This window comes from Lemur catta, chromosome 19, assembly GCF_020740605.2.
Source record: "Lemur catta isolate mLemCat1 chromosome 19, mLemCat1.pri, whole genome shotgun sequence".
In the NCBI taxonomy this organism is placed as follows: Eukaryota; Metazoa; Chordata; class Mammalia; order Primates; family Lemuridae; genus Lemur; species Lemur catta.
In genome coordinates, this window is record NC_059146.1 from 4,253,272 (window position 1) to 4,276,163 (window position 22,892).

The following is a 22,892-nucleotide window of genomic DNA, read 5'->3' on the forward strand; positions in this document are numbered from 1 at the left end:
CAGTAATCAAGATAAGAAAATTAGGAATATATAGAAAAATATAAAATGGGAAAAAAAGAAAATCTCAGAAAAAGGTAATAGATTTGAATATATGAAGCAAAACATTTTTAAACAAAATAGCACATTTGTGATTAAAAGGAAAATAATGGCATGGAAAAAAGTATTTGCTTTGGCCAGATTATGAGGAAGGGCCTGACTTTGGGCTTTAGAGGAGCCAAGGATTTGCAGGGGAGAAGTGACATAAGACTTTTACGGCAGGAGCTCCAGGCGATTTTAATGTTCCTCCTTTATCAGAGCAACCACCATTGTCGTCCAGTTATTGCTGTGTGTTGAAGTTACTGCTGTGCTTTGTCTCCCTTCATGGAGGGCAGGGACCATGCCTTACTCATCTTTGTACCCCAAGCAGCTACCACAGGGCATAGCTCCAGGACATGCCTAGTAAATGTTATCTGAATGAAACTGAGACAATGTTGAGATGGTGGATTGCTGGGCTTGGTGACGTGCTGAGGCTAGAGGCTATGGGGGGGACGGTGGGTAGGTGATTCCTGTATGCTGGTATTCATTCATTCATTTATTCATTCATTCAGTGAACTTTTATTGGGCAACTACTCTATGCCAGGTAGCATACTGAGCTTGTAAGAAGAGTAAAATAGCTCTTGAGCTTATGAAAACAGATGAGCTGGGATTTTCAACTCAGTGAGCTACATGTACGAGAACTGTTCCTAGCATTGCATGTGGTCACAGGGGACTGCCTGACCCGGCCTCTGCAGGTGGGGAGATTGGGAGGACCGCCTGTCTGGTCTCAGTCTTAAAGGCTGAACGAGTTCACAGGGAAATGGGGGAGAGAGGAGAGAGGGGATGAGAGGAAGATGGGCTGAGGTGCAGCAGAGTGGTATGCTGTTGGGTGTGTCAGGATGTGGTAGGTGTTTCTGGACCTTAATTTTTATTCATTCTGCAATATCTACTCATTTATTTCTGAGAAATTTGTTTTAGAGGTAGAAAGATATAGGACCAAAGAGGAAGGGAGGCGCTAGAGCATAGAGAACCTTATTTGGACTTTTTCTTTAGGCAGCTGGGAGCCATCGAAGGATGTTAAGCCAGCTGGGATTTGTGTTTGAGATGGACCCGTTAGGTGGCTGTGTGCAGGATGGGTCAGGGAGGGCTCTGGATTGGGAGATCCTCAGGAGACTGCTGTAGTAGTCGAGAGAATGAAGCCTGAACCAGGGCAGTGCAGGAGAGGTGCAATGAAGAAATACTGACTGGGTGTGAAATCAGGTGTGGAGGAAGTGAGGGGAATACAGGGTGATGCCCAGGTTCCTGCTTCTGGGGATGCTGCCAGTTGAGACAGCAGGCTCGGTGTGAGAGATGTTTGGCTCAGTTTTCGTGAGGTGGTGTTTGAAAATGAGAAACACAGGAGGAGTAGGTTTGGGGCAGAGGACGAGTTCAGTTATGGAAGTGAACAGGAGGTGGGGCTGCTGGATGGTGATGTGGCAGGTAGCCCAAAAGGAATGGGGAGAGTGTGGGCTGGAAAGAGACCTGGTAGGGCCTGAAACCTCCAGTATGGTGGAATTTCCTAGGGAGAGTGTGTAGAATGGATGAGAGGAGGCTTAAGGTTGCCACTTTGCACATCAAATTTAACAAGTTGGGAGAAGCAAAGAAACCCATAAAGAAGCTAAAAGAGGGAGAGGAAGGAGGAAAACCAGATTAGAGAGGGTGCTTTCAGAAGCTGTGGGAAGAAACAGTTTTGTAAAGAACTGCTTCAAATTTTCAGATATCACAGAGGTCAAATAAGATTAAATGTGTCTGTTGGATTTAACAGTTAGTGGGTTATTGGAGACCTTGGCAAACGGAGTTTCAGTGGAGAGCTAGGAGCAGGAAAAAAACAAATTGCAGTGGTTGCAGGATGAATGGGAGCTACAGTAGGGTTGGAACATGGGGACACTACTTTCCAGAAGAAACAGAGCTAACTCTAGAGTGGAAAAGGGGGCCTAACTGCCTTTATCAAGAACAGAACCACTGCTTGATGTTTTCCTGTGTAAAGTAAGCACATTAATTCCCAGTTAATTTTATGGAGAATATTATGTGGTTCTTTGCTATATTTCCAAAAATTATTATATGTATTAAAATTATTATCCAAATAAGAGTAGAGTGTTAAGCTACTTTTAAAGACCAGGAATTGAACTCAGGTAGCTTTATATATGTACCATATTCCAAAGATTAAAAGACATCATGTTAAATTGATTTAAATGATTATACAAAGTGGAATCCTTTAAAGATATAACTGAAATTCTAGAATGTTTTTCAGTTTATACTTGGATTTTTTTTCTTCCAAAAGGAGTTACGGCCTTTAAGTCTCATTTGATGACAGTATAATGTATTATAATGGTAGTAGTATATCTGACTGCATACTCAGATTTATATAAAATTGTATTTTGCAGGTACTGATGATGTTGTAGGTCCTGAAGGCATGGAGAAATTTTGTGAAGACATTGGTGTTGAACCCGAAAATGTAAGTCTAGCTTACAGAGTTGGGTAAATCAGTTAGTTATTTTTCTTACTCTAATCTTTGTCCCTTGGTAAATAAAGCAATAATAAAAAAAGTAATGGTATGTTAGTTTTTATGAGGCAGCATAAGAAGTAAGTTCCAATTCTAGTTTGATTTGTAAGCAGATTTTTTTCTTGTAAGTGATATGGTATAACTATAGCCATTTTTTTCTCTCGTTTAATTCCTCGTTTCTAAAAGGTACATAATTAAGTAATTAAGCTAGGTGTTTAAAAAGGACTGTGGGCACATAGACCCATAACAATAGATAAACTGGGGGACCATGCTTTGTGCTGTGTGTTTCTGTCCCTCTCCCTGGTTGTTTCAGCCCCATGGAGAGTCAGTCCAGGACTTTGAACAGTTGTTCATGAGGATTTTGAGTAGGTTGTAATTATCAAGAATTTTTCACAGATCTTTTACTTCCTGATTTTAGCTTAGAAAGTGATTGCTTTTTAGTGTAAAAGCCCTAAGTATTTCCTTTTAAAAATTAGAGTTATTTTATATGCTTAATTATTTTTGCCTAATTCACAGCATGTTATTGTTAAATATTTTTTTCTTGATCCCACATCATCTCCCTTACACTAAAAATGAAAAATTATGCTCAGACACATGCGCTGGCTCATTAACTATGCAGTTTAATATTACATTAGCCTCCAATTTAACAAATATGTCCTAAATATTAAATGAATTTATGATCTGGAAGAGATCTCAAGAGATCATCAGCTTCATTCAAACTGTTTCCAAGACATCTGGTGCCCATTCATATGTGTCATGCTTTGAAAGAAAATTAGGAATTGAGACTTCACATGTTTTCTTAAAACTTTTTTTACCCTTACCATTTCTGTGCCTGTGTTGTCCACCACCCCAGTTATTACCTGTTTTGCCAGTAATGCTTTAAATTTTCTAAAGAGCCTTTGGAATGTCTTTCACTCATTACATGGATTTTTGTCTTGTGGTTTTTTACTTTAATGTGTTCCAGTTCAGGTATTAATATTTTGATAATTGCTCAACTTGGTGCAAAGGTTTGGAGACATCTGGGACCATTGTATTTTGCCCCACCAAGTCCATGGACTGGGCCACAGACGTAGGAAAAGACCATTTTCACTGACTTTAAGAAGGATGTTTTCTGATGGGAGCCCAGCCAAGCTTGGCAGAGTGTTTTCTGAACAGCTTAATCAGAGGGGAAGTGAGTTGGGCTTGAGAGTGGCTCTAGAGGGTCTACCCAGAAGACGGTAATCAGCCTGTGATCAGATAAGCAGGCAGCAGGGCCCAGGCCCCAGTGGGAGTGAGAAGATCGGGAGACAAAGGTCAGGCTGCAGGTATGTGAGGGATTAGCCGAGCATTTACTCTCAGAGGCAGACAGGGCTGCGGGGAGGGGAGCGCTGATGTGGATTCTTCCTGAAAAAGAAAGGGAGGCACAGCTCCGCAAAGGCCTCTCCCCCAAGCACCCGAACTCAATGAAAGATAGCTATTATTGTCATTCTTTTTTGGGCAGTTATGAGACCTTTAGAACTCTATTTTTGTAGGAGTAGAAGTAGTCTCAAAATGGTGAATCATGTTGAAGACTAAAAGGCCAATTCAGAATATTATTCCAAGTATTTATTACTGAATGTACTTCATTCAGTTCCAAGGTGCCACCAGTAGAAGTTGTATTATTTTATATCATCACTAAGAAAGAAAAAATGTTGCTAAATGAATTCTGATGCGCCTTCAATTGTGGATGCATTCCAGTTTCAGAGATATTAGCATTTGAAAAACGAGCGGTGATGTTTTAAAGCCTTGTCTGCATTGATGAGTAAGCACCTTAAAAGTATTTAAAACCCTCCTCACCTTGCCTGATATTTTTAGCTTGTGGAATTTAAGCAGGCTTCTGAAATTCAAGTCTACTTTTATTTCCCAAGATACGTGCAAAATTCTTTAAGTACTTAGCTTCCTTATTAGTTAAGAAAGTCTGTTTTGTGTAAAATTTCCTATAGCAACTATCTGCTTCGGCTCTTTAACCATGTTTCAAGCTAAGTGTTTATGTGGAATTTTTAACCTTTCTAACAGAAGGTTGAGTAGAGATGTAGTTTAAGAACATACCTAGTTTGCATTAGAAGATGTGGGTTCATTCACCTAGGTAAATTGATACAGGAGTCAGAAATCCAAGAAACCTGAGGAATTAGGAGAAAATCCACTGATGTATGAATAATTTGAAGAACATGTAACCCCTTCTTTTTGGGAAATTCTTCTTAGTAGCCCATTGGTCTCTAAGTCACCATTTTTAACGTGTTTAACAATCATTTTAATCTTTTTAACAATCATTACTAATCAGTTCTAGTAATATACCTAGTAGTCTAAATTTTTTTTAAATCTAAAAAACCTAGTGACTTTAAAAAAAATTTGTGTGATGAAAGATCCTGGAAATTTAGAAGGTTTTCATGGAAGTTAATTTCTAAAGTGGAAAACGCATAAAGTTTTCACTAATGAAAACTTTTCATTAATCTTCTAGATATAAATTTGACAAAGCTAGAGATTTTTAGTCTGCAAACTAGCTTATTGGCAAACAGATAAAAGAGCAAATCTGAATCTCCTAAATGCTCTTGTTCTGGAGTTATTAATGTATATGTTGGCTCTCGAAAGCTAATTAAATCATTGGAGACTGATTAAAAATGATTTCTAAATGACTTCTTACCTAATATTTCATGTTTTATATTATCATGGTTCCTTTTACCACCACCACCACCATCTGACCCTGTTTGCCTCATGGATGGTGGTTTGATGGTTTGTAGATAGTTCTTCCAGGTAGCTGAAATGAAGCCCTAGGCTCTATGTAAAGAGATCAAATTAACTGCCAAATGTGGAGTATCCTTAGTCCTTGGCCAACTATATTACAGAAACAAGTAGTTCCACCCATTGCCTGTTTCCAGTAACAACAAATGGGGAGATATCAACAGTGTCTACCTGATCCCTCACTTGGGACTTGGGTGTCCCTTGTGTGTGAATATGACTGTCCAGAGCTAACCAGCCTTGCAGAGTGGCAGGATAGTCCTAAGAAGGCCCTGTCCCTCTTCTTTACCTTTTTAGGACTGACATACTTTCCTTTTTAGTTGTTCCTCGCCTTTACTTAGGTTTTTGAGGTAGATAAGAGGGAAGGCTTCTTGCCCCTATGATGGATGGCCTCAGCTCTGTCCCTATGCAGCATTTCAGATAGCTTGAAGGTGGAGGCACTTTGAAATGTAATTTTGTCTCTACACCATCAGGCATTTGTTAGAATTCATCATCAGTTCTTTGTGCCATCTTTTCTCTAAAATAGCTAAGTGAAAAAGTGATAAGCAGTGGTGTAGACCAGAGTCGTCACAGTCCCTGATAACTACAGAGTTTCAGAAAATTCACAAAAGCAGGAGTGGCACCAGGAGACTGCCCCCCACTGAGCAGTGACTGGGCCGGGCACAGTGCTGTTGAGCCACTTTAAAATCATTTTCCCCTCGTGTATCTAGTTGACTTCACAAACATTAATGTGTCCACCTTTTCATGTTCCAACACACCGTTCTGCTTCTTTCTGCTTCACTGAATCAGTCTTGGAGATTGTTCCGTATTTGCATAGATAGCTCTACTTACTCATCTTAATGGTGTCATAATATTCCTTTTTGTGGAATGTGTTCAGCAAAGAAATAATTAATGAGTCCATTATTGGTGGGCATTTGGTTGTTTTCAACCTTTTGCTGCTACAAATAGTACTGCAGTAAATATTGTTGAATACATACATCTTTGAGTATGTATTCATCTTGAGTGTGTATATGCAGGGTAACTTTCCATAGGTGGAACTGCTGGGTCAATAACTGGTTTTAGTTTTGATAGATACCGTACAGTTGCCCTCTGGAGTGGTTTAATGACTTTACACTTCTACTGTCATGCATCATGAGAGTACAAGTTTCTCCACACCCTTGTCAGGAGACTATATTATCAGACTTTTTCGATGTTTGCCAAACTAGAAATAATTTCTGAAGTTACTTTGCTCATATTTCAGTGACTAAACTACTGTGAACAGAAGCATTGGGCAAAATCTTAATGTATTTAATTGCTGAGATTTGATTTGTCTTTTTTTTTTTTTTTTAACAGGTAGTTATGCTTGTCCTAGCTTGGAAATTGGATGCACAAAACATGGGTTATTTTACTCTACAGGAATGGTTAAAAGGAATGACTTCTCTACAGTAAGTCCTGAGGCTGCACTAGTGGGGTCCCCGTTCCCCCGAGGTGGGTCCCTCCCCCCCGGGGCCACAGGAGGTGGTTCAGTGAGGGGAAGGGGATCAGGGGTCTGGCCACACTTGCCCAGTGGCCAAAGATATGAAGACCAAGACCCATTTTGAGGACTGTGATGGGTGAATTTTAGCATTTAAAGTTTTTATATTGTGCGTGCGTGTGTGTGTGTGTGTGTGTGTGTGTGTGTGTTAGCATTCTTCTAGGGCAGCTCTGTCCAATAGAACTAGACCAGCCTTTTCTCATACATGTGAGCTGCATGTGTAATTTAAGATTTTCTAATAGCCACATGAAAAAAGTAGAAACGCATAAAATGTTTTAATATATTTTATTTAACCCCAAATATCATTTCAACATGTAATCAATATTTTTTAAAAATGAGGTATTTTACATTTATGGTCCATCTTAGTTTACATTAGCCATGTTTCAAGTGCTCATCAGTCACGTGTGCCTAGTGGCTGCTGTCTTGGACAGTGCAAGTTTAGAACTTGAAAGGCAAAGGCTTAGCATCTGGTTTATAGACAGTGAGAAAAAGCTGAGTAAAGTATAATTTAAAAGTGAAAATACTGGACATCTTCTCTTTTATGTATTCTGACTTTGACTTTGGGCAAAATTGAAACTTCATTACACTAGTGATAAAAAAAATAAAGATTCTGTTTGTGTTACTTGGTTCACAATAGAAAACCAGGGGTTTTATGTATTGGCTTTGGGCTTGTGTACATACGCATGTGTGCGTGCGTGTGCGCACACGTGTTGTGTTTGCTATGAGTTTCATTCTAGAAAACAAACAGTTTCTGTCTCATGCCTTGGAAGATGCAGGTGAGATGCACAGCGTGCGGCTTGCACCTGGGCACTCAGCACTTGCTCAGTCTCCTTGATGCTGCCTGGAGGCGCTGTGTGCCCAGCCTCCCTGGGGCTGTCCGTCTGGAACCAGTGGTGTGTGGGAGTATTGAAGTTACGGCAGCAGCTGGGGGAACATCCGACTCCATGCTCCCTAGATCGTTCTCAGCCGGAGAAGACACAGCTCCTGTTTTGACTGTTTTATTTATTGCCTTATTCTAACATGTGGCTTTGAGGTCACCTCTGTTGAATTAGTCTAATGGTGGGAGTGTTTAAGCTTAAAAAGAAGTGAGTTAGAACTGTAGCTAACTTTGTGTAAAACTGATGATGGGCTGGAAAAATACCTTCGGGCTAAGTGAAGGAACGAAGGCTGTTTCCCGGGCAATAGGGTAAAGTTACCCCTGAGTTTATAACCTTTGGGGTTACTGTTCTGATATCTGTCACTTCTGAACCTGTTACAGCAGCAAACTGAAATAAATGATCTTACATTGTATGCATATTTTGTTTTGGGAAATGGTGCTCTTAGAAGGGTGACATTGTCACTCTATGACTTCCATGAGTTTTATTATACCTGGTACACAGAAAAGCATGGGGATACTTGGGTTGAAGATGTGGCTGTATTCTAAAAAGTCTCAGGCTAGTGGCTTTTACTTCCCATGCCTGTTCACAGGCTCTGTGAGAACCGAGTTCCTCTGAAGATGTTCTCGTTGAGTAGCCACTAGATGGCAACCTATGGTCTGGACAGGGTGACTCGGAGGCCTTCTGCCCTAATGGCGATTAGTCCAGAGGCTCTGCGGGGACAAGGTCCCCTGTAAAGGAGGTTAAACTCTTTTATTGACAATATTAGCTCTAACCCCAGGCAATCATTCTTAATGGGTACATGAAGTAGAAATACTACTTTGTGCATTTCACGTTTAAAACACAAGAACTGTTCATTTCTTGCACGTTAGCCATGATCTCTGAGCTTCTTTAAGACAAAGGAACATCTTTTTGCCAGGGTGGCTGGGCTGTTCCCAGGCATGCTACAGAACTTCACATTTCATCTTGCAGCTCTGCCCAAAGACTTGCAGCTTATTTATTTTAACTATATAGTAGTTATCTAAATGAGTGGTTCCTGCTCCTGAATCTATTAAAACAAACAACTTCTCTTCTTTCTCTCATTGAACAGGACTAAACTAAGCTGTCAGTCAAAATCTGTCCAATTTCCTGTTGCTTTGGTCCTTGACCTACTTTTCCAGGGAAGAGCAGGGATCTGGGCCTTACACTTTGGGGTTAGCTAGTTTCCCTTCTCTTTGACCCTCCCCTATTATAATGATTATTTATGTACACACCATTGAAAACTCAAACCCTCTAGTAGAGTAGCCAATGTCAGCCAAGCCCTGCCTCCCAGACACACTCCTGCTCCTGTCTCGTGGGTCCTTCTGTCTCCATCGCCCCTCGTGTGGGTTCTGGCGCTAGATTTCTAACTAGGAGCTCAGTATCTCTTCTTTTCCTTCCCCAAATCCTGCTCCACAGAGATCCAGAGTGAGCATCTCAAGGTGCAAGCCTGAGCATGGTCTCTCTCATGGTGGGAGGTGGCTTCCATTGTTTCTAGGATTGAATTTTGAAAACCCTCACTGTGGACCACAAAAGCCCTTTATGTGCTGACCCTACCTCTCAGCCTCATCTTGTGCCTCTTTCCCTCTTACTCTGTCCCCTCCACGTACAATGGTTTTCCTTTAGTCCTTTGTACTTGTCATACTCCCTTCTGCCACTGGGCCTTTGCACATGCTGTTCCTGATATCTGGAGAGCCCTTCCCATCTCTCCAAAAGCATCTAATTCCTGCTTATCTTTCAGCTTTCGGCTTATGTGTCAGTCCCTTGAAGAAGTCTTTTCTGACTTCTAAAACAGTTTTAATGTTTTTTATTTTCCAACGTAAGAAAAAAAGAAAAGGCATTCTAAATTGTTCTGTTCCATAGAAATTAAACATTTACTCTAATTTTTGGCTCTTAGATAGTTTATCATCTTGATGGGTCACAGGGACTTACTTGTAGTTAGCTACAGAAAAGGAGCTTTCACAAATTTATTGCTAAGAATAGATTAGTGTGTTTCATTATGAACCATGGTTTATATAATTTGTAAAGTATTTATGTTGATAATACTTGGTATATATATTATCTATACTTAATAGTAGATAAAAGCTCTATAGAGAAATACAAAGATACATATTTAGCGTTGAAAAGCTTTAATATTGCTAGTGAAAATGGTGACTCTTGATTTTCGTGTTTAAGAGGTAGATATTGCAAGCAGAAAGTTAATTTGTAAAAAATAACCAATTAAATGTATTTCCTTATGAAAAGTAAACACCATGTCACTTACTGGTAAAAATAGGTTATCATCACCAAGGCTCATGGAGAAACGGCTGATTTCAAGTCTGGAGTAGGGAAAGAACAAGGTGAGCTGGAACATCTTGTGCCAGAAAGTAAGGAAGTGCTCAGAAACTAGTGGGACATGACAGAAGGACACTAGAGCCAGCTTTACGGGGGCACTGCCCAAAGATAGTAACAGAGTGTAATGTACAGAATTAAATGTAAAAAATCCTAAGTCTGGAAAACAAGAAAAGTGGCACATGGAGCTCTTCTTTATAGAAGAATGATAGCCAACAAATGTAGAAGGAATGATAGGATTAGAAAATCACCGTCTTGCATCTTCAGATGTGATAATTGATTCAGGCAGATATCACCAATGGATACTAAAGCCATTGTGTGTTGAAAACGGGGGAGTACATCCCCCTTGTGGGACCTGTGAGGATCCTGCCGACATGGCCACAGAAATTACACTCAGGCATGTGCGATTGAAGGATTTATTATGCTCAGGTCCTTGAGTGGGAGGCCTATGGCGCCATGCAGGGGGCCGTGTGGGAGACGCTCCCAGGGAGCTGGCTCCACCAAGCAGGTAGGGAGCTGGGAGAGAGGACCCGGGGCAGGTGCCTTCACTGGGGGTCGAGGGACGTACATGAGCATAAGGCGTTAGGGGTTTCATTGGTGTGTTTATGCTTTTTTTTGTTTGTTTTTTTGTTTTTTATAACTCTTGGTCCCCAACCTTTTTGGCAAACATTGGTGTGTTTGAATGTCACTTGGTCATAGTCAGTGGAGGGCAAGAAGGGGGCCTTGTGGCAGGGGCTAGCCTTGTCACACTGTCCACCTGGTCTCCTGGGCAGGGTTTTCACAGCTTGCTTGTGAGAATGTTGGGACATCAGGGAGATAGGAAGTTTTAAAAAGTGTACACGTTGAGTGACAGGATGTTGAGGAACAGGACATTCACGGTCTCAAGATAGCATCGCACAGATTACTTATTAATACTCTTTCAAAAGAGAGGAAAGTGCTTTTAAACAGAGAATCTGGTGGGCACCACCTTAACCATAGGAATCAACTTAGTGTCACAAACAAGGGGACAGACTGACGTGGGGAGCCTCCTACCAGGGCACACTGGGAAGGGCACTGTAGCGTTCTTGTCTGAAGTGTTTGACCTAAATATAATCATGGGGAAATTATCTGACAAAATGACATTCTACAAAACAACTGGTCAAGTCTCTTAAAAAACGACATTGTCAAGAAAGAAAAAGGCCAGGCAGTCTTCTAGAGACTAAGGAGCTATGACAGCTCAGAGCAGTGTGTGATCTTTGATCGGATCCTGGGTTGAAAATTGCAGCTATAAAGGAAATTTGGGGGATAATTGGGAAATTTGTGTGTGAATCGTATATTGGCTAAGAAGGTTAACCTTGATTCGGTATTGAGAGTGGTGATGGTATTGAAGTGTTTAGGGCTGAAGTGTCAATATGTTTGCAGCTTTCAAAGAATGGGGGCAACGTGCATGTGTGTGTGGGATAGTGTGCAAATGCGGAAGAAGGTTCATTGCTGAATCCAGGGGATACGTGGTTGGGTACTTAGTATTCTTTCAACTTTTCTGTACATTTAAGATTTTTTTTAAGTGTAGAAAAAATAGGTATCAACTTAAGGGTTTTTATTCTTTCCTCTGGTATTATGTTATATTACTGTCCCAATTTTAAAAAAAAAAAAACTCAGGTCATAATTTGCCTTTATTCTGTTTTTCTAGATGTGATACAACAGAAAAACTCAGAAATACTTTGGATTACTTAAGATCATTATTAAATGATTCTACAAACTTTAAACTTATTTACAGATATGCGTTTGACTTTGCACGGGTGAGTTTTCTGGAGTCTATCCAGATGTTTCCCTCTCCTCCCTCCCCTTTTTTTATTGCCTTTTGAGGTTTGTTTTTACATACTACAGCAAAGAACTTGAATAATTTACTCCCAGGATGCTAGTTAGTATTTCTTTCTACATGTGTGCTTTTTAAAACTAAGTTTGGTTCCGGGCAAAAAGCTCTAGTGGCACACCTTTCCTGGCTCCTGCGATTGGCTTGGAGTCTTTTATGCCTAGGCATGTTAAAGACACTGTCTTAAATGTCTCTTAGATAACCTTGGAAAAGTTTTTCCCTCTCACAGAACAACAAACCTTCGTCTGTTGAGTTTATTCTAGAATAAGCTAATCTTATCTAATTCAGCTTCAGCTTCACTTGGGGTGCTATTATTGTATTTGGGAATCATGTGACTTTCAAACCTAAGCTAACTGTAATGAACATTAGTGAAACATAATTTTCTAATCATCATTTAGAAAAGCGGTTATCCTGTTTGTCACATAGTGAGTTAAGTCCAGGTCTGTGAGAGTGATTCCATTACAGTGAAATGGCAGTCTTACTTTTCAGCCTGGTCACCTTAGGTAGTGAATTCTGAAGTACTGGTTGGCATTATATTAATTCAGAAACATTCCACAGCCCATACAATTATAGTTTATTGTAGAGTGATGTTTTCTAATAGGTCTGTGTGTTTAGTCGGTTCAGGTGACTAGGCTTTCTTGATTGATTGCATTTTTTAAAATAATTTTTTTCAAAGCAGAAAACTTGATGACAAATGATTCTTTTTTCCTTACTACCATACTGATTTTTTTCACTTTTTATTCTCTTTGGTGTTCTGCCAGTTTAGCACCAAAGGTTTATTCAGTGGTGAATTTTGATGCATCTGCAATAGCATTTAGTTCTCCAAGGTGCCCTCATTCCTGCATTTTTCCATTATGCAATTTTCTAATAAAATCAAAACATGCATAGAAACTTATGGATATTAGAAATGATAATGTAAAATTCAGATCAGTGTTTAACTAAGTGGCACTCTTTGTAATTGTGTATGCAAGTTATTTGCCAGATGTTTGTGGAATAGATGCACAGTTGCTAGGACTAAATAGTTTGTCACATGAGAGTCCCCACTTCAAGCCAGCTGTTTCTTATAATCTAGGTAGTTCATTTAGAGGCATCATACCTTCTCCACCAAAATCAACTCTGTTTTCTAACTTCCTTGTTGAGGGGTCAAGGTTCTCCCAGATATCTGCTGTACTTTAGATCCAGGTTCCATTTTACTTCTCCCTGGCTTCCGTCCTGTTCTGTGTCAGTCACCATGGCCCCTCTCACGAGGGCTCCTTCGGTTGCCTTTCTCGATGCCTCTGCCACAGCCTTACCCGTTGAGGTCCTTGTGACTCTTCCAGTAGCCTCGTCTCCACATTCTTTCACTTTTCATCCAGAACTCACATCAGCAGGGCGGCACTCTTCTTCTTCCAGCCCTGTCACTCGGCCTCCTTCCTGCTCTCCAACCCTCAGCACCTTCCCTGTGCCTGTGTCAACGTAGCGCTTCCCAGTGCACACAGGACAGTTCTCACAGCAGCCCTGGGGTCAGCCAGGGGGGTTCAGTCTGCTTCACAGAGGAAGAGGGGGGCTTCAGAGAAGTGGAAATTTGACCGTGGTCACACTGTTCATAGACAGTAGATCTGGGACTCAAACTGGGGTTTCCTTACTCCAGGTCTCGTCTGTGGGTTACGCCAGGCCCTCACAGTCAAGTCCCAAGCTTCCCCACACGAGGCCCGTGCTGTGGTGAAACTTCGTGAGCTGTTGCTCACTGAGCCTGCTTCCTGGCCTGTGGACCTTTCTGCCTTTGGTCGTGCCGGGCGCTGCCTGGAGCCCCTGTCTGTGCTCCCACAGCTCTGGCCCACAGGGAGACTTCCTGCACGCAGCGCCTCGGTCATCCTGCACTTGCAGGCCTTGATGTTTGCTCTGCTTGGCTTTGGAACTTGCGCACAGGCCTTAATTTTTCCTGGAAGATTGAAGGACTCTGTGTTTTCTTTCTTTGTACACCTAGTAACAGCCAGCACAGTTCTTTGCTTTTAAGGAATCTCAATAAATACTGGTGGATTAGCCCTTGTATGTAATGATGAATAGCAACCACCCATATTTAATCATTATTTAATTACCAGATAGATTCAGTTCAGCTAAAATATGCTGTAAGATGAATTTGTCAATTAATCCTTTTTTGCTTTCCTGTGTTTACCTGTATCTCACATTTTGAGATGTTGTATTTTCATTTGCATTCAGTTAAAAGTATTTTCCAGTTTCCTTTGTGATTTTTTTTTTTTACCAATCGATTTCTCAGAAGCTTGTTGTTTATTTTCCAAGCATTTAGGATTTTCCAGAAAACCTTCCTATTATTAATATCCAGTTTAGTACTGTTACGGTCAGAGAATGTAACCTGTATAATTTTAATCTATTTGATGTATAGTCTAGATTATGATCTATTATGAATGTTTGATGTGTACTTGAGAAGAATGGATGCTCTGCTGTTGTTCAGTGGAGTGTTCTGTGTCAGGTCAAGTTGGTTGATAGTGTTGTGCAGGTCTTGTGTATCCTTATTGACTGCTGTCCTCTTGTTCTATCAATTACTGAGAGAAGAATTAACTAATTATTTCTCCTCTCACTCCTGTCATTTTTTTGCTTCATGTTTTTTGAAGCTCTGATACTAGGTTTAGACATACTAAGTATTGTTATCTCCTCTTGATGAATTGACCCTTTGCCATTATGAAATGCCTCTCTTTATTTCGGGTAATATTGTGTGAAGTCCACTTTGTCAGATACAAATATAGCCACTCCAACTTTCTTTTGATTAAAGACTACATTATAGGTTTCTTCCCGTCCTTGTACTTTTAACCTATTTGTTTCTTTATATTTAAAGTGAATTTCTTATAGATAGCATACAGTTGGGTCTAACAATATCTGTCTTAATTGGAATGCCAAAGATACTCATATTTAATGTAATTATTGGTATGGTTAAGTTCATATCTTCTGTCTTCCTATTTTTTCCTTTATTATTCCATCTGGTTTTTTGTTCCTTTTTTTCCTCTTTTCATGCCTTCTTTTGTGGATTTTTTTTTTTTTACATGATTCCATTTTATTTCCACTATTGTCTTACTAGATGTATCTTCATTTATTTTTTCTAGTGGTTGCTCTAGTCTAGACTTCACGTCTTTAAATTTCACAATCCATCTTCAAATAATGTTCACTTCATGTATAATGCAAGACTCTTTACAACAGTGTGCTTCCATTTTGCCCTCCCATGTTTTATGCTGTTGTCAAACGTTTTATTTACTTAGGCTATAAATCTCACAATATGTTATCATTTTTGCTTTAAATAGGCAAAAATGTCTGTTATATAATAGTTACTCAAATATATACCATTTCTGTTCTCATTATTTCTTTTATATAGATCCACATTTCTACCTGGTATCATTTTCCTTCTGTCTAAAAAACTTTAACATTTCTCATAGTGTACAGAGCTGTTGGTGTTGAATTCTCTAAGCTTTTCTTTTGCCTTCAACTTAGTATGATACTTCTGGATGAGAAATTCTAGGTTGACACTCTGTTCTTTCAGTACCTCAGTGATGTCTCTCCATTGTCTTACGTTATGATAGCTTTAAGTCTGGTGTCATTCTTATCTTTACTTCTTTGAACATAATGTCTGTTTTGTTTTGTTTTCTGACAGCTTTTATTCTCTTTTCACTGCCTTTTAGCAAGTTGATTATGATGTCCCTTGGCATAATTTTCCTTATGTTTATTCTGGTTGGGGTTTTTTGATCTGTGGGTTTATAGTTTATATTAAATTAGGAAATCTTTTAGCTGTTATTTTTTCAAATATTTTTTCTGTTCTCCCTTTGCTCTCTTTATGGGATTATGGTTATACCTATGTTAGATTGCTTGGTACTTTCCCACAAGCCACTGAATACCATGTTCATTTTTTTCACTTTCTGTCCTGTTTCATGTTGAATAATTTTTATTACTATGTCTTCCAACAGTGATCTTTACTTTTGCAGTGTCTAGACTGTTGTTAATCCCAACCAGCATATTTTTCATTTCAGATACTTTATTTTCTATAAGTCCCATTTGGGTCTTTTTATATCTTCCATTTCTCTCCTCATCATGACAATGTTTTCTTCTACCTCACTGAACATATAGAACATGTCAATAGTAGTCTTTTGGTTCCACCATCTCTGTCATTTTGGGATCTGTTTGTATTGATTTTTCTCTTGGGAATGGATCAGTTTCCCACCTTCTTTGCATTCCTAGTAGTTTTTTTTATTGGAGCTGGATATTTTGAATTTTATGTTGCTGGTTACTGGGTTTTGTTGTATTCCTTTAAATAGTGTTGAATTTTTTTTTCTGGTCCATAGTTTGATCCTTTGGAAGGGCTGGTCCAGAGCTGCCTTTATTCTAGGCTGTCCACTAGTAGGGCGGTATCCTTTTTGAGCTTCTACCCAATGCCCTGTGTGTTATAAGATCTTTCTATGCTGGCTGGTAGGAATACAAACTGTTCCCAGCCATATGCACACCCTAGGAATTTCTGTTTGCTTATTTGCAGTGGCTCCTCTCAGCTCAGATAGTTTCATCTCATAATAAATTTTATTATATAAACAAATATTGTTTTATGGCTTCTTTTAAATAAAACAGCCATTTCTCCTTGGTTCCTTTTTTTTTTTTTTTTTTTTTAAGAAGGACCTAATGAGAACAAGAAGATGAAGAGAATGAGCTAAAAGACTGACTATAGGAATCTTTCACTGATTCTGAGAAACGTTAGTGAACACCAGTCCATTCGGTCTTCCTGTTCTCGGTGGTAGAGGCTGGCTCTCGCTCTCCGGGAAGGGGTGTGGGGTGGAGGGAGGCCCCGACGAGCAGCCGCACCCAGGCCAGGGCAGGGACTGAGGCTTTGCAGTGCAGCCGTTCTCCACGGCACTGGGGCGTTTTCCTAGCATTGCAGTCCTGCCTTGGTGCAGAAAGGGACAGGCTTCGAGTGAGAAGTTTAAGAGGAGCCTTGGTGGGGTGATCGAGGTGAACCAGGTGGAATCGGGATGGAAGTGAGGTTAGGAGAAGCTACTTGAGTGGGGGAGAAAAGGAGGCCTCCCGGTGAGGTGGAACAAGGGACGAGTGAGAGTGACAGGAGAAAATGGGAGGTTTCTCTACAGGGGGTGGAGGGGACTTGCTTTTTCACCCTTTGAAATAAAACCTTAAAGAAATCGAATGGAGGGTCTTGTGGAGGCAAAAGACACAGTGGGAATCCCTTTCACTGTGATGTAATCTCATGACAGATTAGTTTGGTACAAGATCAAAACCAGTTAGTACCTCCAGCTGCTGCTCACTTGCCCAGCAGTAGGTACCAACTGCTTTTTTTTTATTTCAGCATATTATGGGGGTACAAATGTTTAGGTTACATATATCACCTTTGCCCCATCCAAGTCAGAGTTTGAAGCGTGTCCATCCCCCAGATGGTGTGCACTGCACCCATTAGGTGTGAATATACCCATCCCCTCCGCCCCCTCCCACCTGCCCGACACTCGATGAATGTTACTACTGTATGTGCACGTAAGTGTTGATCAGTTAATACCAATTTGATGGTGATTGCTTTTATTTACTGTTTCTGAGAATGTGTTTCAGGGAGCCGGTCACACAAATGAAAGCTAACACATCTCAGTGAGACAGCAGCTAAACTAGAAACGATTATGGATGTTACTCATAGAATTTGCTAAGGAAAATTTGCTAGGGCTTGTGTTGAACAACCTGTTATCAGAGAATTCCTCATAAGATTTAACCTAAATGTACTGTGGTCATTTGGATTCACTTCCTCTTTTAGTTTGAGTCAGTTTTCCACTTGTTAGTCAATGCATTTGTCCAGTTTCCTCTCCACACAGTTTCTCCAGCGTGTGCACGCAGTGAGCACACACATGCTCTCACTCCCCTGTTTACTCTTCCCTCATATTTCACATATGTTATTGTGAATTAGACAGAAAACAGCACAGAGGCCTGAGTGAGGGCAAGAATGTGGACAATCTTACATAGTCATCTAAGCCCAGGTCCACTGGTCCACTACCCTGAAAATCTTGTCAGTTTTTTTTTTTGTAAACAGAATCTCACTCTGTTGCCCGGGCTAGAGTGCAGTGGTGTCATCACAGCTCACTGCAACCTCAAACTCCTGGGTTTAAGTGATCCTCCTCCGCCTCGGCCTCTCAGGGTGTTAGGATTACACGCGTGAGCCACTGCGCCCAGCCTATAAATCTTGTTAGTTTTATCTTTAAGATTCCTCTTTGGTTTTTGCTGAGCCACACAGATTTGCTCAGCAGTTATTTTAAAGCTAATTGGCTTTTATGTATGTGTCTCGTAATAGCGGCAGTCTGGTGTGCGGTGAAGAGCTCAGGCCTGGAGTCCACTTCCTAGTTCAAGTCCAAGCTCTACCATTTATTGACTGTTACTTAACTCCCTGTGCCTCAGTTTCCTTACTGTAGATTGGGATTACAATAGCACTTATCTCAATAGTGTTGTTGTACTAAATTCATGTAAGTATAAGGCACTTAGAATAATTAGTAGCTTGGAGTAAGTTCTCAGTAAAAGTTAACCATAGAATTAGAAATGTTTACTGAATTCTTCTTCACTGGCATTACTTAGCTGTCTGCAAACATCAAGTTTCAAATAATGACTTATTTTCTGAGAGTAGTGCTTATAGTAATAGAATCTGATTTGTACCAAACAAAGTAATAAGGAAAGACTGTGCCTGTTGGCAGATTTTTTTTCTTTGGTTTTAGAGGAAGCGTCAAGAATTGAACTTAACTAATTGCCTTGCAAATATTGTTATCCGTCAAGTAATGTTGGCTCAGTTCTAACATTTAGCGTAATTAAACTCCCATTCAAACAACTGATTTGCTATATTTTCAGTTTTATAAACTGAGCCACAGTATTTAAGACTTGAATTCTTTAGTGCCATCTGTTTTTACCTTTTGTTGACTTAGGTAGCTGTGTGAAGGACAGCTTGTTTTTACATCTTTCGATTTCACATACCAATTTCTGACTTGGTCTTCACCATTTATGTTTGGAATCATGATTGTTTATATATTGTTTCTTGACTCCAACTAGTCTCTCTTGAAACTCTTGTAGATTTTTTTTTCCTGCTGAAGAATTTTTTTCTTTATAATTTTAATAATTCAAGGTTCTTCTTTTCACATAAAAGTCGCAAACTATTAAAATTTGATGAAAATTGGAAATCGATCATCTGAAACAGGAGCCTCTGACATAGCACATCTGGATACCTAGATGTTTAACACATTAACTGCCATGTGAGTTGTGTTTAACTCACGCTAGTTTTGAGCCTGGGGCCTCGTGAAGCTTATATAACTCACACTTCTCTTTACCTTCAGCCAAGTGAACTATTTTGCAAGTTGCATATAACTCACACATAAAAAACAATAAAAAATAACAAATTTTTCATTAAATTAGACAGGATCGTTTTGTTTTTGAAGTTTTTATTTTCTTAATAAAACACTGTGGCCCTAAGGAAAAAAATTTTTTTCTAGTGTGGCAGTCAATGTATTAAAGATTTATTTTTGTAATATCAGTTTTACATTCACATATTTACAATTAAGTCTTTATTTTGTTTCAGTTATAGTGTAAGTCATTTGTGCCACCTAAGGGAAAAAATGCTTAATTGTCACATCTTACAGGAGGACCTATACTGAAACAGTATTATATAAGCAAAGTCACTATTTCTTTTTTCTATTAGATGTCCAAGTCAGACCTTAATAAAATTTTATTACTTCTTAGAATATTCAGAGTAGGATTGTTTGGTTTTGCTGCTGTACTATTAGAGAGCTGATACCATTCTATAACTGCTGTTTTTAATCTATACTTGGGAAGGCAACAAGGTAGAGTCTAGTTCTATATTGTGGGAGGGTGGGTACATCTTTGGTGTATAGAACCTGTTTACTTCCTGTTTTTATTTGAAAAATGACACAAAAAATTTTTTATTTATCTTAGAAAATTAAAGTTTATGAAATACATATGTACATATTTTGGGTCAAGAGGTGGGTAGGGAGAAAAGTTTTCATTTTCTTCTCCTTTAACTTTGATGGGCCTTCTGGGGACGCTGAGTGGCTCTTGGCAGGCTGTCTCAAGGTGCTTTCTGCTTAGATTCTGACCTTGGGATGCAGAAATCTAGTGGTCTGCCTCTTGTTCCTTGGTGCCACATGAGCAGAGGGTCACAGGATTGGTGTTGACAGCGTACTATTTTAATTTCTTGTAAAGAGCTTTTGGATGTCTTTACTCCTTGAATTTGTTAAGGTGATTATTTTTTTAAATGTCCATAATGTCGATGCCTTATAGCATCCTGGGATATTCATTTCACTTTTAATTGGAACCCCTTTGCCAAGAATGCCATTTGGATCATTGTCATCAGAGAACCCCCTGGGAGTGCCTCCATTTTGATATGTAGTAGGTGTTTGCCGTGGGATCTCTGGACTGTGTTGTTCCCATGATTCTGAGTGTTTCTAGTTAGGGTCATATTTGCACTTAGCTGCAAGTCCACCCCGAGGCAATGTTGGTTATCAGCGAGATGCCACTGTTCAGACTGTGAGTGCATCCATAATATCTTTCTCTTGTTTGCTAGGCAGAAGATGGTGTTAGTGATTGCGAGCTGCTGGCTGGCACCCTTGCAGAGCAGGCGTAAGTGAGTGCTGTTCAGCTTCCCGGTCCTGTGAGTCTGATGCCTTTCCTCCATGTTTTGGCATCACTGCCAAACATATGCATTGAAATCCTTCATGATCACCAGTTTGTCAGATGATTATATTGTTGCAAAGAGTCTGTCCAGGTCCTTTGTATCTTTTTTTCTTTTTTGTCACCTTAGTGTATGTCCATTGTGATGGGGATATAGGCACTGATGGTGGTGGAAGAAGGCACATACACGTCACAGCAAGACTAGAGATTTTGGGTTTAGTGAATGATTACAAACTCTGCAAAAGGAAAACTTTTCTAGAGCGCCAGTGGCGTCAGCCCAGTGCTGCATGAGCTGTTGTGCGGCAAATGGACTTTGGCCCGGTCCTGTGGTGCCACGTGTGTTTCTCAACAGTTTACTCGTTTTTCTTGTGGATTGCTTCATAGTACGGTGTGCTATTGCCATCTGCCACACCTGTGTCACAGGGGAAGAGGAAGTTTTCGATTTGCTTTCACAGTGCATCGCAGAAGTGTAAGCCCTTAAAACGCAACAAACCAGTAGGTTTGGCTGATAAAAGGCAGGGACTCTCTAGAGCACCTTTTCTACCATCCTCTTCTCCACTGGGAGTGAGGACTGCAGCCCTAGGCAGGACAACATGCGTGGCCAAGGCACAGGCAGAGAACGTTGTGGAAAGGAGACCCTACCTGTTTGCGTAGAGCTGTGCAATTGGGATACCCCTGCCATCGGCAGACTTAAGTTGTGTGACTTCTGAAAGAGAAGGGTGACACAGAGCCATCTGACCTGTTCTATTCATGACTAGCACTTATACTTCACGACTGGGACCAAAAGATCTGTTGTACATCTTCTTTAAGCAGCATCTTTCTGTATCTTCATCTACCTTGTTTGCTATTGTTGAGTGAGGCCCTTATATCATCCTTGAATTTGAACATTTAGATTGCACTCCACTGGGAGAGCAGGCACTTTTTTCCCTTTGTAGAGTAGTACTTTTGCACATTTCCACTGTAGTTAAGTTACCACGTGGAGGCTAGTTTTGGATATGTAAGGCTGTGGTCCCCAACCCCTGGGCCGTGGACTGGTGCCAGTCCGTGGTCTGTTAGGAACCCGGCTGCAGCTGCTGGCGTCGCTGCCGAGCTCCGCCGCCCCTGCCCCCACCGCCCAGGTGGTGGAAAAGTTGTCTTCCATGAAACCAGTCCCTGCTGCCAAAAGATTGGGGACCACTGCTGTAAGATACACTTATAGTCCCTGGCCCTCTGTTCCTTTCCGTAGAAACTGCCCACTTGTAGTTCTGGAATGGAAGCAGATAAAGATGGGAATGAGAAAGTAGGATCTTAGTTGCAAATGTAAGTGGAATGAGCTTAATCTGTCCATATTTGGGTTTATGTGCTGTTTATTGGTTTCCTTTTGAAATGTTATCTTTCAGTTGGTTACTAGTTAGGGGCATTCTGCTAGGAGATTCACATCTCAGAAACCCAAGGTAAGAAGGACTACTGTGTAGATAGAACTGCTTTCCTCCAAAGTGGGTGGATGAATATATCCTCTGATTTGGAGAGAATCTCCAGAGCCCCAACATTTATTATGAGCTGAACTTCATTCCAGCATGTTTAGGTATAAGAAAAAAATTTATTAATGACATCAAATTGTTGGAAAAATCATTTTTATTAAGGAACCTGATTCCTAAGCATGAGAGTCAAACCCTTTAAACTTTAGTTAAGTTATGGGCTTTAGGGTCAACAATTATGATTTTGATAATTATCAAAAATGTCAAGCAAGTAATTGAGTTATAGATTTATATTTATCCCATGAAATGATTATAGATACTACATAACTGATTTTGCATTAGGGTGATCATTCGAGTGACATGAATCTTTCTCACAATGAGTTTATATATTACCGAAATGACCAAGCCTTCCGTTTTATCTGACGTCCTCCCTTCCCCACCCCCCCAGTCTCGACTCAGGGTTTTTATGGTGTGTGATAAATGAGCTGTTTACTAATTTGTTGTTGAAGTAAAATACCAAATTTGGATTGCTGGAATTTATTATTTGGGGGCATCTGGCTCATCTTTGTTTTTGTTTGTTAAACAGGAGAAGGACCAGCGCAGCCTAGACATAAACACTGCCAAGTGCATGTTGGGACTGTTATTAGGAAAAATCTGGCCCCTTTTTCCAGTTTTTCACCAATTCTTAGAGGTACCAAATTGTTGTTTTATGAAATGTGTGTTTGCTTGCTTAGAACTACCAAATATACTTTATTTAACCATTTTATGTACTTTTTTGTTTGTTGTACTTTTCTGCCTGTAGGAATTTTGGTGACATAATTGCTATCAGTCAGCAGCTACCTGTCTTCTT

The 22,892-nt window shown here is 40.1% G+C and overlaps 1 protein-coding gene across 7 annotated transcripts in view; it reads left to right on the forward strand.

Moving 5' to 3' along the window:
- Positions 1-22,892, forward strand: part of DCUN1D4 (defective in cullin neddylation 1 domain containing 4) — a 63,565-nt gene that overhangs the window by 35,239 nt on the left and 5,434 nt on the right. For 5 of the 7 annotated variants that reach the window (XM_045532994.1, XM_045532996.1, XM_045532990.1 and 2 more), the window contains 4 exons: positions 2,439-2,509; positions 6,644-6,735; positions 11,718-11,826; positions 22,629-22,733. In XM_045532994.1, the coding sequence (XP_045388950.1) occupies positions 2,439-2,509; positions 6,644-6,735; positions 11,718-11,826; positions 22,629-22,733 (377 nt within the window). The remainder of the gene's footprint in view (positions 1-2,438; positions 2,510-6,643; positions 6,736-11,717; positions 11,827-22,628; positions 22,734-22,892) is intronic. The other 2 variants (XM_045532992.1, XM_045532991.1) reach the window with 1 other exon arrangement.